The sequence below is a fragment of the Heterodontus francisci genome, chromosome 2 (genome assembly GCF_036365525.1).
Source record: "Heterodontus francisci isolate sHetFra1 chromosome 2, sHetFra1.hap1, whole genome shotgun sequence".
Lineage (NCBI taxonomy): Eukaryota > Metazoa > Chordata > Chondrichthyes > Heterodontiformes > Heterodontidae > Heterodontus > Heterodontus francisci.
The window spans coordinates 200,112,195-200,126,603 of NC_090372.1; the positions used below are offsets into that span (position 1 = coordinate 200,112,195).

At 42.3% G+C, this 14,409-nt stretch overlaps 1 protein-coding gene across 2 annotated transcripts in view; it reads right to left on the bottom strand.

Moving 5' to 3' along the window:
- dpp6a (dipeptidyl-peptidase 6a) overlaps positions 1 to 14,409 on the bottom strand; it is a 1,544,902-nt gene that overhangs the window by 390,222 nt on the left and 1,140,271 nt on the right. For both annotated transcript variants that reach the window (XM_068015021.1, XM_068015020.1), the window contains exon 5: positions 9,780 to 9,854. In XM_068015021.1, the coding sequence (XP_067871122.1) occupies positions 9,780 to 9,854 (75 nt within the window). The remainder of the gene's footprint in view (positions 1 to 9,779; positions 9,855 to 14,409) is intronic.

Here is a 14,409-nt window from a genome sequence, read left to right on the forward strand (position 1 = left end):
CGGTGGGAGTGGGGGGAGGGGGGTGGTATAGTTCTGTCTCTTACCCTGACAAGATGTGGATCACCATTGCACAGCCCAATCTCTGTTAATTGAATCAGTGAGCAATTCTTTTGTCTCTCCAAGTGTGTCTATTAGTATGCAAATCTCCTCCAGCCAAGTGTCTGGTGATCTCTTTTTACACAAGTCATTTCTTCACTCCAGCAAGTTTAAAATTAATGTCATATGATGAAATTAATATGTCTCATTCTTGGCAGGTGGGGGTCTTCATGACAACAGACACAAAGTAATCATTTAGCTTCTCTGCCATTTCTCTATTCCTCATTATAAATTCTCCTGACTTTGCCTGTAATGGACCACATTTGTCTTCGCCAAACGTTTCATTTTTATGTACCTACAGAAGCTTTTACAGTTCATTTTTATAATTTTTGCTAGCTTACATTAATATTCTATTCTCCCTTTCTTTATCAGTTTCTTCATCTTCCTTTGCTTTGTTCTAAACTCCTCCTAATCCTCAGGTTTACTACTACTTCTGGCAACTTTACAGGCCTTTTCTTTTAGTCTTATACAATCCTTAACTTCCTTTGTTATCCATGGTTGATTGCCTTTACTTTTGGGGTTTTTGTGCCTTGAAGGAATGTATAGTTGCTGCAAACTATGTAATATTTCTTTAAAAACTATCCATTGCCTATGTACTGTCATATCTTTTAATGTATTTTCCCAATCCAACTCAGCCAATTTGCCCCTCATACCTTCATAATTCCCTTTGTTCAAATTTAACACTCTGACTTCATATTGAACCACCTCACTTTCAAACATAATGTAAAATTCTATCACATTATGGTCACTCATCCATAAAGGTTGTTTTACAAGATTATTAATTAGCCCTTTCGGATTACGTAATATTAAATCTAAAATAGCCTGTTTTCTAGTCGGTTCCTCAACATACTGCTCTAGAAAACAATCCCTAACACACTCCATAAACGTGTCCTCCACAGCGTTAGTGCTCACTAGGTTTACCCAGTCTATATGCAGATTGACGTCACCCATAAAAACTGTATTTCCCATGCTACATGCTTCTCTAACCTCCTGATTAATGCCATGTCCCATGACTACCACTATTGTTTGGTGGCCTATAAACAACTCCCCCCAATGTTTGCTATCCCTCGCTGTTTCATAGCTCCTCCCAGATTCCACATTTTGTTCTTCGATCTGAGATCCTTCCTTAATAATGTACTGATCCCATTCCTTATTATCAGCGCAACAACACCTCCTTTTCCTTTTTGCCTGTCCTTCCTAAATGTTGAATATCCTTGAATATTCAGTTCCCAGTCTTGGTCACCCTTTAGCCACATTTCTGTTATGGCAATTAGATCATACCCATTTACCTCTATTTGGGCCTTTAAGTCATCTACCTTGTTGTGAATGCTGCATGATGTAAGAGATCACATGTAAGAGAGACGAGGAAGATGCAGCGTGGCTTCAGAGAAGTCACACACACTGGTGTGAATCTGTACATTGTTAGAATATAATAGAGTTAATGTTCAAAGCACTGAAGACTCAGTAATCTCTCTAAACTAGACTAACTAAGTATATTAAGGTGGCAGCAGACAAACCAAACATACAATATGGTGAACAGTGGTGGTTCTTACCATGCAACACCCAGAAGGATGAAGCAGCTTAGGACATTATTTCTGATTGATTTTACCAGCTGTAGCTGGGATCCTGTTGCAGGACATTCATGCTGTTTTTTGCTGTAGATTTTTAATAGATAAATAATACTCAAACTGAAATGGGCAAGCTTTAATAAAAACAAAAAATTGCTGGAAACCTTCAGTAAGTCAGGCAGCATCTGTAGAGAGAAGACGACAGGTTAACATTTCAAGGGTCGATGACCTTTGCTCAGAACTGGTCGTCGGCCTCAAATGTTAGGCCAACTTCAGATAATGCCTGATCGGCCAAGTATTTCCAGCATGTGCTGTCTTTCATTTCAGGAATGCTGCATTCGCAGTATTTTGCTTTTTGTTTTATTGGATAAACTTTAACATTTGTATCTAAAGAAGAAACATTTGACAGTTGTGATGGTGTTAAATTACATTGCTAGACAATGAAGGTTTGAACAATAGCCTTCATGTAGGAAGGCCTCCTTACTGTAAACACTACTTTAAAAAGCTCATTTGGATGTCAAGTCCCCCGCAATCTAAGTGATGCACTGCAAAGTCAACCATTGCTCAGGCACCCTGTTACATTTTTGAGATTTAGTGATTCATGGGAGCTGTAATCTCTTTGTTACCTAAACTGTATTTTATAATGATTCATTACATCTTCTTCCCTGTCGGCCTGAGACAGTTCATGCAGCAGCAGATCACAAACTCTGCTCTCTATTCACTAGGTGGCACTACAGCATGATCTGTGATGTAAAGTTGGAAAGGAGATCATACCAGTTTAATGTGGTAAAATGTCACTCCTCACAGTACTGTCACTTCTATTTTCAGTCAATAGCAATATACAGAGCAGAGCTCGGAACTTGATTTGTACTGGAAATGAAGTTACATTGAATTACAGAGAATTTACAGCGCAGAGAAACGTCATTCAGCCCAACTGCTCTGTGTCAGCGCTTATGCTCCATAACAGCCTCTGCCCACCATTCTTCCTCTAACTCCATAAATATATCCTTCTATTCCTTTCCCCCTCATGTGCTTATCTAGCTTCCCCTTAAATGCATCTATGCTATTCATGTCAACTACTTCTTGTAGTAGCGAGTTTCACATTGTGACCAATTCCTGAATTCTCTTGAGTTCTCGACTGGATTTATCATTGATGTTACAACCGGGTGAGGAAGGAGTCTCAGGTCCCTCTCTGGCCCCTTTCCTGGTTTGGCCGTAACAGGGTTTAACTTTTAAAACACATTTTTTTAGCTTAACACCTCAGTGAGTCCTTACTCACTGCTCTCTAAGTGTGACTAGAGTTACATTAGGGCCAATCAAGGATAGTAGTGGGAAGTTGTGTGTGGAATCAGAGGAGATAGGGGAAGTGTTAAATGAATATTTTGCGTCAGTATTTACAGTAGAGAAAGAAAATGTTGTTGAGGAGAATACTGAGATTCAGGCTACTAGGCTAGATGGGATTGAGGTTCACAAGGAGGAGGTGTTATCAATTTTGGAAAGTGTGAAAATAGATAAGTCCCCTGGGCCAGATGGGATTTACCCTAGGATTCTCTGGGAAGCTAGGGAGGAGATTGCAGAGCCTTTGTCCTTGATCTTTATGTCATCATTGTCGACAGGAATAGTGCCGGAAGACTGGAGGATAGCAAATGTTGTCCCCTTGTTCAAGAAGGGGAGTAGAGACAGCCCTGGTAATTATAGACCTGTGAGCCTTACTTCGGTTGTGGGTAAAATGTTGGAAAAGGTTATAAGAGACAGGATTTATAATCATCTTGAAAAGAATAAGTACATTAGAGATAGTCAGTACGGTTTTGTGACGGGTAGGTCGTGCCTCACAAACCTTATTGAGTTTTTTGAGAAGGTGACCAAACAGGTGGATGAGGGTAAAGCAGTGGATGTGGTGTATATGGATTTCAGTAAGGCATTTGATACGGTTCCCCACGGTACGCTATTGCAGAAAATACGGAAGTATGGGGTTGAAGGTGATTTAGAGCTTTGGATCAGAAATTGGCTAGCTGAAAGAAGACAGAGGGTGGTGGTTGATGGCAAATGTTCATCCTGGAGTTTAGTTACTAGTGGTGTACCACAAGGATCTGTTTTGGGGCCACTGCTGTTTGTCATTTTTATAAATGACCTGGAAGAGGGTGTAGAAGGGTGGGTTAGTAAATTTGCAGATGACACTAAGGTCGGTGGAGTTGTGGATAGTGCTGAAGGATGTTGTAGGGTACAGAGGGACATAGATAGGCTGCAGAGCTGGGCTGAGAGATGGCAAATGGAGTTTAATGTGGAAAAGTGCGAGGTGATTCACTTTGGAAGGAGTAACAGGAATGCAGAGTACTGGGCTAATGGGAAGATTCTTGGTAGTGTAGATGAACAGAGAGATCTTGGTGTCCAGGTGCATAAATCCCTGAAGGTTGCTACCCAGGTTAATAGGGCTGTTAAGAAGGCATATGGTGTGTTAGCTTTTATTAGTAGGGGGATCGAGTTTCGGAGCCACGAGGTCATGCTGCAGCTGTACAAAACTCTGGTGAGACCGCACCTGGAGTATTGCGTGCAGTTCTGGTCACCGCATTATAGGAAGGATGTGGAAGCTATGGAAAGGGTGCAGAGGAGATTTACAAGGATGTTGCCTGGTATGGAGGGAAGGTCTTACGAGGAAAGGCTGAGGGACTTGAGGTTGTTTTCGTTGGAGAGAAGGAGGAGGAAAGGTGACTTAATAGAGACATATAAGATAATCAGAGGGTTAGATAGGGTGGATAGTGAGCGTCTTTTTCCTCGGATGGTGATGGCAAACACGAGGGGACATAGCTTTAAGTTGAGGGGTGATAGATATAGGACAGATGTGAGAGGTAGTTTCTTTACTCAGAGAGTAGTAAAGGCGTGGAACGCCCTGCCTGCAGCAGTAGTAGATTCGCCAACTTTAAGGGCATTTAAGTGGTCATTGGATAGACATATGGATGAAAATGGAATAGTGTAGGTCAGATGGTTTCACAGGTCGGCGCAACATCGAGGGCCGAAGGGCCTGTACTGCGCTGTAATGTTCTAATTCTAATTCTAATTCTAATTCTAATTCTAATTCTAATTGCAAATGAAGCAACCAGACAGGCTTTCTTAGGTTTAAAGAAGATGTAAATGTATTAACCTTACTACTCTAACTCGGTTAAAATTACCAAAATACGCAATGCAACCATGCTCGCATGCATACAAGATGAACACACACACATAAATAGGAGGGGAGAAAGAATAAAGGGGGAGGGGGTTTGGAGTAGTAAATTGAATTCAGTTACTGTCTTTAGCTTGGATGTAAAGTCCTTGATTGGAGTTAAGTCTTGCAGTTCTCACTGGGTCCCAGTGCACACTTTCAAACTTGTTTCACTGGTACCAGAAGGCTGAAAAGGTCATCTGTCTTGAGGCTTCAGTTGTTTCCGTGGGTCCCTGGGACATTGCTTGAGAGAGAGAGACAGGGAGATAGCTTTCTTCTCTTTTGTCTTCATTTGCAGTCTGCCCTTACTGTGCGGCACAATTCAATCAATTCCCAGCTGACCAGCAGGTAAGTCACGTAATCAGCTCTTTGATTGAAACAGCATTGTCTGCAAGGATTGTTGATTTCAAATGTTCTCCAGTCACACTCAGTGGGGGGGGGGAGGGGGAGAGGTTTGTCTCTTACCAAGTCAGTGGCTCTCAATGTCCTGTGATCACCACTATTGACAAAACCCATCTCGCTAATTGAATCAGGATGCACTTCCATTGTCTCTCTATTCAACTGTCTCTCAGAATGCAAATGTGCAGCCATGTTTTCAGCTGTTCAGCTCTGTGGTCTCCTTAAAAAGTTATGTTCAATATCCAGTAAAAATTCAAGTAGTGTTCCATATGATGAAATTAATATGTTTTCATTTGACCAGTGTGGTTTTCATCACAGTAACTATTTTATATTTATGGCCCCCTAGTCTGGTCTCAGCTTCAAATGGAAATATCTTCTCTTTGTCTACGCTATTTCATACTCTTAAAGATCAGGTCACCTTTCAGTCTTCTCTTTCCTAGAGAAGAGAGCCCCAGCCTGTTTAATCTTTCCTGATTGGTATACCCTCTCAGTTCTGGTGTCATTTTAGAAAATATTTTTTGCACCTTCTTCATCTAACCCCATCAATTTACCTGCTATTCCTTTCTACCTCATCTGTTTATCTAGCTTCCCCTTAAATGCATCTATCCCATTCGCCTTAACTACTTGGTGTGGTAGCAAGTTCCACATTCTAACCAATCTCCTGGGTAAAGAAGTTTCTCCTGAATTCTTTATTGGATTCATTAGTGACTATCTAATATTTTTGGACCTCAGATTTTGGCTCCCCACAAGTGGAAAAAGGGCCGAAATCTTCTGGGTTAATTAAACACATCTAGAATAAAAACGCTAGCATCAGTAAAGGTGATAATTTTACTACCAAATTGTCTGTAAAAAAACCATTTGGTTCGCTACAATGACAACTTGCATTTATGCAGTGCCATTAATGTAATAATGGCCAGAATTTTACCCTCAGCGGACGGCAGCCATCCACCGACCGAAAAGTCAGTGGCGATCCCGCCTCCCCCTGGTCTGGGAGCAGTGGCCACTGCTGGGACTGCACCCCAGCTGAAGACAGAAGATGTCGGGTAGCCACGGAGAACAAGTAAGTCTTTGGGGCCTCGCCAGGGCTTGAGCGATTGCCAGTTAATAGCCACTTAAGGGCCTTGATTGGCCTGGGGCTGGCGGGACATTTTTCGCCGCTGCCACCCTGCGTAAAATTGTAGAGGCGGGAGCGGGTCGGTTAGGGCGCCCCAAGCCTCTAGCTCTATTTTACGCACGCCCCACCCCTGACCTCGCCACTATCCCACTCTTTGGGGAGGCGCAAAATTCCGGCCAATATGTCCTTTCGGGAAGGAAATCTGCCATCCTTACCCAGCTTGGCCTAAATGAGACTCCAGACCCAAGGCAATGTGGTTGACTCATAACTGCCCTAATAATGATCTAGCAATCTGTCACAAAGGCGGCTCACCGCCACCTTCTCAAGGGCAATAGGAATGGGCAATAAATGTTGGTCTTGCCAGTTATGTCCACAAACTGTGAATGAATAAGAAAAAAACTAAGGCCTGAATTTTATATTAATTGGCGGCGGCTGTACAAAATGGCGGCCTGCATGCGCGGGCTTTACTCCACAGAGCCGCTGCGATATTAAATGCGGCGGCTCATTTACATGGCAGGGTAAGACCGCCCCCTCCACGTCATCCCCGTCAATGGCGTCCGGCGCCATTGCGCAGGTTCCATTACACCATTTTTAAAGGGCTTCCAGCTCTTATATTTAATTTGAATTTTAAAGAAATGCTGAGATAGAACTTATTCCAATAAATTGAAGACAAGTTTCAAGACCCTCTCCCACCCCCTCCCACCCATGAACAAACAATACATTCCTTGCCCTCTCCCCACAAAATATTTACCTTGTACACCTGACCTTCCCCCCTGAACATTTACAACCTTTAACCTTTACCCCTTCCCACCACCCCCTTGACCAATGAAATTAGTTTTACCCCACTCCCCTCCCTCCTGCCCTGAAAACGTACCTGCTCCCTCACTCCCCACCAATGTTTCACCTTATATCAACAGTCTGAGATCTAATTGCGTGGTAGTTCCAGCCACAGGCTCCAATATGGCAGCAGAATGGACGGCAGGAGCACGTATTTATTTAATTCAGTAATTAGCATTTTAAAAAATATGTAAATATGGCTCCCGTCACCGAGTGGCGAGGGGGGCCACCATGAGGCCTTGCCGCCGCCAGCAATATGGGCCTGGGCCTTCCTGGCGTCAAGGCCCATGGTGGGCCTCTCCCAAAGCCATATTCCAGGCCCCTTAGCCATTACATTTGCTGATGATACCTAACTGGGAGGAGCAGCTCAGAAATGAGCTAGACAAAGTAAACATATGGGCACCCTAGCCGTGACCCCCGACATCAGGGGGCCAGTAAAATACAGCCCTAATATTCAAGTGTTTTGGCTACGTAGTTCAACTTTCTATGAGCATTGTTGATTTCCGCTCTGCATTGGTTGAACATTGCATTGAGGCTTCTAAGACTCCGAGATCTCTTTCAGATTCATCCTTAGCTATTTCAATAGCATTCATGCAGTACATGTGTCACCTATCTTTCTGCTCCACGTGCAGTATTTTTACTTGTTTACATGAAATTTCATCTGCCACTAATCTGCCCACATATTTACTTTATCCAGCTCATTTCTGAGCTGCTCTTCCCAGTTAGGTATCATCAGCAAATTTAGCCAATGTTCATTCAGTTTTTAAGACTAGGTTATTTATGTAAATGATGATCCCAACCCCAAGCACTGTGGTACGGCACTCAGTACTTACCTCCACCCTGGCACAACAACCAGTTTCTTATCCATGCCGAGAGTCCTTATCCATCCTGAATCCCCACAGCTTTGAATTTTACGAGCAGCCTTTTGTGTGGAACTCTGTCACAAGCCTTTTGAAAGTCGAGGGCTTTTTACTTGGGGTGCCAATTCCTCAAAACTTTCAAGGGGTTTGGTGAAGCATGATCCTCCCATCCTGTATTCATCATTACGTGGCTGCTATTGTTCAAAGGATCCTCAAGTTTACCCCCCACAGTCAATTCCATTATTTTATACAGAATGGAAGTTAGACTGATTGTTGCTAGTGCCTGCTTTATCAGCCTTGTTGAACATGGGAAACATATTGTCCTGATTCCAACCTACTGGTACCTCCTCAGCATCCAGCAACTCAACAATCTTCCTCCCTGTGTCTTCCAACATTCTGAGATAAATACCACATATCCTTGGGGCTTATTTGCTGTGAGGTCTTTTATCCTGACTTGGACTCTTAATGAGGTACTGAGGTGTAATGACCAGAAAGTCCTCGGGTTGAAGGTAAACTTTGCTGAGTTAGCTATTGTCCGCTATGGCATCAATTTTAGATGCTATGATTGGCCTCAATGTACCTGAGCTAAGGAAGGGATAAATTAACCAAGTTTTCTGCTTTTGATCCATATCCGCTGGCCCTGGTTGGAAAGTTTATGTGCTGATGTCGGCTGAACACTGAATTATGTTTCGCTGTGATGCTTTCCAACTGTTAAATAGCTTGCTGGGAATCAATGAGAGTTACCTATTCAGGTGAGGCTCTTGTGGCACTCGAGAAAGCAGACCCCAGCCTGAGAAAAGGAGGGGGGATGAATTAAATATCACCAGTGCTGTATTTTGTCAGCAACATTAACATCCATCAGCTCAATTCCAGTATATTTTGCATTTCATGTAGAATTCCTTATTCTCGTGAAAACAGAACAAAGTTAACACTTATCAACCCTTACTTTCATTTTATTCTATACACGCTCCTTGTTTTTGTTCCTGTTCCCTAGTGACAGAAGGTGCTAACTGTCCAATTGTAATCAGTCCACTGGTACAGCAATCATATGTTCAATTACTTGATGATCTATATAAATGCAAGTTCTTTTACCAGGCAAATGTGCCATACAGTCAATGACTGGCATCTACTTTCACTGGCAAGCAGAAGAGTAGAGCTTTATCAACCAGGGAATGGGCTTGGTGGCTTAAATGTCCTACGATATTCTTAAAAAGAAATATAATGATAAGTAAAGCCACTCAGTCCATCATGCTTCACATAGAAACCTACATTTGTTCCCTTAAATCACAACATCTGATGCTTCTTGAAAATCACCCCTGTTGAAATTAGTTATTGAGTACCACTGTTGTTACACAAAGCACATTCAGATGGGTAGGGCACGTTGTTTGTTGACTAATGGACAACACAGGAACTTCTATGTTCATCATGTGTAGCTAAGTACTGATGTTCTGCACAAAAGGTCCTGGAGTTCGTGAATATTCTGGGCAGATTGTATCTAAATAATAACAAATCACTTGCTCCATCCAGAACATTATTACCACAACACACCATAAAAAATACAGTTATTTGAAACCAATTTTTAAGAACTAATTTACGATGACAAAAAGCATTGAAGCATTGAGATTGTATTTTTGCACTGAGCAGATATTTAGTTGGATGTTGCTTTCAATAGAATGGTCATTAAATAAACCAAAGACTGTACCTACCTGTTTAACATCATACGCAAGCAGCACATACTTCATATCCGGTGATACTTCATATCTGCTGACTTGAAATGCTTGCTGTTAAAATAAAAAAAAATGCTTTATTTAATTAAACAAAATTCAAATTGGTTACTCTAAAAATTACATTTTCTAAATCCTTAGCATGTATTCTGAAGCAAATGTTATCAGAGATCATAGTGGACTTTTGACCAGGAAATATTCTGTTCCCATGACATCTAGTTCATTCTGGGGGACCATTTTATTTTACTTTACTGTCTCTCTGTCCTCACTAACTTTCCCCTTCCCTCTCTCAAAGGTTTCACAGGTGATAGCAACGTGCAAACACCTCGCCATGGTGACAAGCATTCATGTGTGAGCCTTGACAACCAATGCTGACAGGCTATTTGACCAAGCAGGCAATCGCAACTAGGCTTGCCCCTTAGTTAATGTACAGACATGTGCACTTCCAGCCACTCCCACTTGATTGCAGCAGGGCGTGAAATCTTGGCCAACTTTCCCACCACTAACTCAAGATTCATTGTAACAGGCATATCGGTTAAGATCAGCTAACTGACTAGAGACGGGGTCTGAAACTGGCAAGTTTCTGATCTGTGTGGCTCAGCTACTCACTATAACAGTGGACAAAATTTCATTTCACATTTAATCTCCAGAGAAATAACTTTATTGTATAGAAAATGAATACCCAAACTTCACACAATCTTGCAGCTTTTTCAGCATCCAATTCAGATGGTTACCTTGAATGAAGGTTTCACATTCAGAAATGATTCTGACAGGCATTCTTCGCAACAAAAAAACAGATTGCTAAAACGTCTGATTTCCTGCATTGAACACAGCTTCAATTCTGGGCTGACTGATAAAATCTGAGACCATCTCTGCAAAAAAATGTTCTAAAATGCTTTTTAGGTACTTATTGCCACAGTGAGAATACCTCCATCACTAATGCCTCGTAGTTCTACAATGTAGACTATTGATAGAGTGGGGATTAGAGCACCCAAGTGGCATCAGAAAATCATATTTGATGTCTTTGTAATCTCGTCACTCAAATCATGGTCTCATAATAGTTAAAGTTCTGAAATTTAATCATGGAGAACTCCAAATAAACAAATACTTGATCCATGCATGAAAGAATAAATATATGAGAATTTTCGCATACAAGAAAAGCTTGGATATAATTTTGTCTTTGGGCGATAGCGTAAAACAAAGATATCTGGCCGAATTTTATTCTGGCGACGGGGGTCCCAGTGGCTGGCCAGAAGGCGAGGGGAAACCTCGCCTCGTCTCTCCGTCAGACCCCGGTAGATATTTAACAGCAGACAGCCAATTAACTGCCCGCTGTCAAGGACACCATCTCTATAAGGGACGAGCTCCCACGTCCAAAAGATGCCAGCGAATTAGATGGCCAGCAGCTCTGCAGTACTGGCAGTGTCACTGGGAGCAGTAGCCACTGCCAGTATTGCAGGAGGCCTTGTAGTACTGAAGAGAGGAGAAAACCCCGGGAGAGGTGAGTGGGGTTGGGGGTCACTGAGGCTCCGGCAACAGGTTGAGGGGGACAGTTTGGTGAAGATGGTGGGGGGCAGATCTTCCTGGAGGGGTGGCAGTGATCATTGCCATGGGGGGGGGGCCCTCCAGGAGCCCTGGATTGCCCCAAAGGAGGCACCCATCCCCCGGCTCCACTAGGAAGCCGCCAGGCTTTACCTGGTGGTGTCTCCACATGGCGGTGGGCCGTTGGTCTTCGCCGCCCCGGACAAAAAGGCAGGGGGCCCGGGCAACATCAGGAACAGCACCTCATGGCACTTTGGTTGCCCCACTGCCTCCGTGCCATCTCCAAGGGCAGAATAAAATCCTGCCCATCAATTCAGCCACGCATTATATATATCTCCCCAATTTTATTTCTAATCGGGAGAGGTGGATAACAGCTGGATCATTATCGCTTCATTTTACAATATCACCCAAAGACAAAGTGGCCTCCCCTTCTTTCAACCCAAGTGTAAAACCTTCACTTTGTGCAATCTGCTGACAGGAGCAGAGCTCCAGCCAAATTGCAGTGCCCAGTCAGGTTCACAATTAATTCCAAATTCACACCAAGTTTCCACAAACCCAAGAGAATATCTAAGGCCAGACACTAAACATGTAATAGAAGAGTAATAATGCAGTAGTTGCACTGCACTTGAACTCTGTGCAAATTGTTTCATGCAGAACACCGAAGGGCATTGATGGTAGTTCAGAGGATAGTATTGGTGATTATAGTTCAGGTGTACATGTGGACAGGGTTGTTTTCATAAAGGGGAAGCCCAGGCACCAATTGAATATGTCCTCTCTCGGTGCTTGGCACACCCGTCTTACTGGCTGTATGAGTGTCTCTGCAACAACATCCCCTTTTGTCTGTGTCGCCATTCTGCTCTGTCCCTGAATATGGTTTGGCCTCCCACTCTATGGATAAGCTATTGAAAAGGAGCAATCAAAAAGGATAAAAGGAAAAGGCACGAATGTGACATTAAACTGGATTGTTGAATAACTACTACCAGCAAAGGCTTCATTCTGCGCTGTGATTTCTAGCTTTCTATGATTAAGCTCTGTTGTATTGCAGTTATGTGACATTCAGGGAACCACACTTATCTTTCAGAACCTGACCAGGCAGTATTGTAAGCCTTGTTTTGATCTGTTGATGTATCTGAAGCTCTGCTATAATGGTCACAGTAGCTGTACAGCTCTCATTTTACCTGTGGCTGGCACAGGGGTGCTATTAGCTAGTACTGAATGAAATAGCTTGGGTCTCCAAGGAGCCACCCTATCATTCTACCTTTGCCTTCAAATAATCCTAGCACAAGTGCCTTTTGGAAAAGAAAGACTTGCATTTCTCTAATGCCTTTCACAACTTCAGGACATTCCAAAGCACTTTACAACCAATTAAGTATTTTTGAAGTATAGTCACTGTTGTAATATAGGAAACATGGCAGTTAATTTACATATATCAAGCTCCCACAAACAGCAATGTGATAATGAACAGAAAACCTGTTTTTAGTGATGGTGGTAGAGTGAGAAATATTAGCCTAGTACACTAGGAAGAACTCTCTTATTCTTCTTCAACTTAGTGCCATAGGATGTTTTACATGCACCTGAGAGAGCTGACAGGGCCTTTGTTTAACAGCTCACCTGGAAGACAGCACCTTTGATAGTGCAGCGCTCCTTCTGTACTGCACTAGAGTGTCAGCCTTTTGTCAAGTCTCTGGAGTGGGACTTGAACCTACAACCTTCCGACTCAGGTAACAGAGCTGAGTCACAGCTAACACCAGCCAAAAGTCTAAATGCATCATGTTGTAGGGTTTTCCACAGTCTATTTGAGTATCACTGCCTTAAAGAAGCACAGAGGTTAGCCAGGCAGGATCCTTCCATTCAGATCCCTTTTAGCTTCTGTTTACTAAATTATTGGTATAGAGCTACTCCCGATAATTGATTCCATTATTTTACAGTATGGAGCTAAGGTTAATATATCTGTTCTTACCTGTGTCTGTTCTAGTACCCTTTTTGAAGATGGGCACCGCATTGAATTTTCCAATCTACTGGTACTTGACTAGTGTCTAGTCTTCTATTACAACGGCTGTATGTGCTTTGTAAATCTCTTCCCGAGTCTCTTTTTATACTTTGCAATAAATACCATCTATCTCCTGGGATTAGTTTGTTTTGAACCTGTCTACGACACTTATATCATAGTCGTTGATTTTACTTTGAGTTGTCTCTGTTTGAAGAGGCATGTAGTTCATGTCTTGCCTTGTAATCAATCAGAATATAGTGTTCATCCTCTGTTTTGATTCCTTTTGTAAATTTTGTGATTTTATCACTTTACAAAGAACAAGGATCTGTAAATGACTTAATTTTATTCTATTGCTGTACGTCTTGAAGATTTTGAGAATAAATCAGAAGAGTGATGAGGCTTGATACAGAAAAGAATCCACATAACTGCATCCTCATGTATCAGAACATGCAAATCTCATAGGTGGGAAAGTCCAAAGAATCAGTGACATCTGGGACAGGATGCAGTTCTTCCTCTTATGTCCCCTGAGCCAGCTGAGTTATCCCTTCTGCTGTGATGTTTCAGCACCTGCCAGCTCTAGGTTCAGCCAAATGGATGCCAATCACACTCAAAATAGCAATATTTGATTCATTCATAAACCCAATGGACAGTTGACATTGCAATTAGCTATAGAAAAGATTATGGCTCTCTAAAATGTGCATTGGCACATTGATGACAACATTCAAAAAGAAAATCAATGCAGTAATACTATCTTTCTATTTAGTAATGACTTTTTTGCAACATGTGCAAAGGATAGTACTTCTCCAATAGTTCATTTGGTGATGCACTGTCCAATTAGGAATGAGCACGTACACACACACACACACACACACACACACACACACACCTCGAACAATAAATAAATAATGGTGACTATGAAATTATTGGAGTGTCATGAAAAAAACATCTGGTTTGCTAAGGCCTTTCGGGACAGAAATCTGCTGTCCTTCACCCGGTCTGGCCTATATTTGACTTCAGACCCACAACAATTGTTCTCTGAAATGGCCGAGCAAGCCATTCAGTTACATAGCTTGCTCAAAT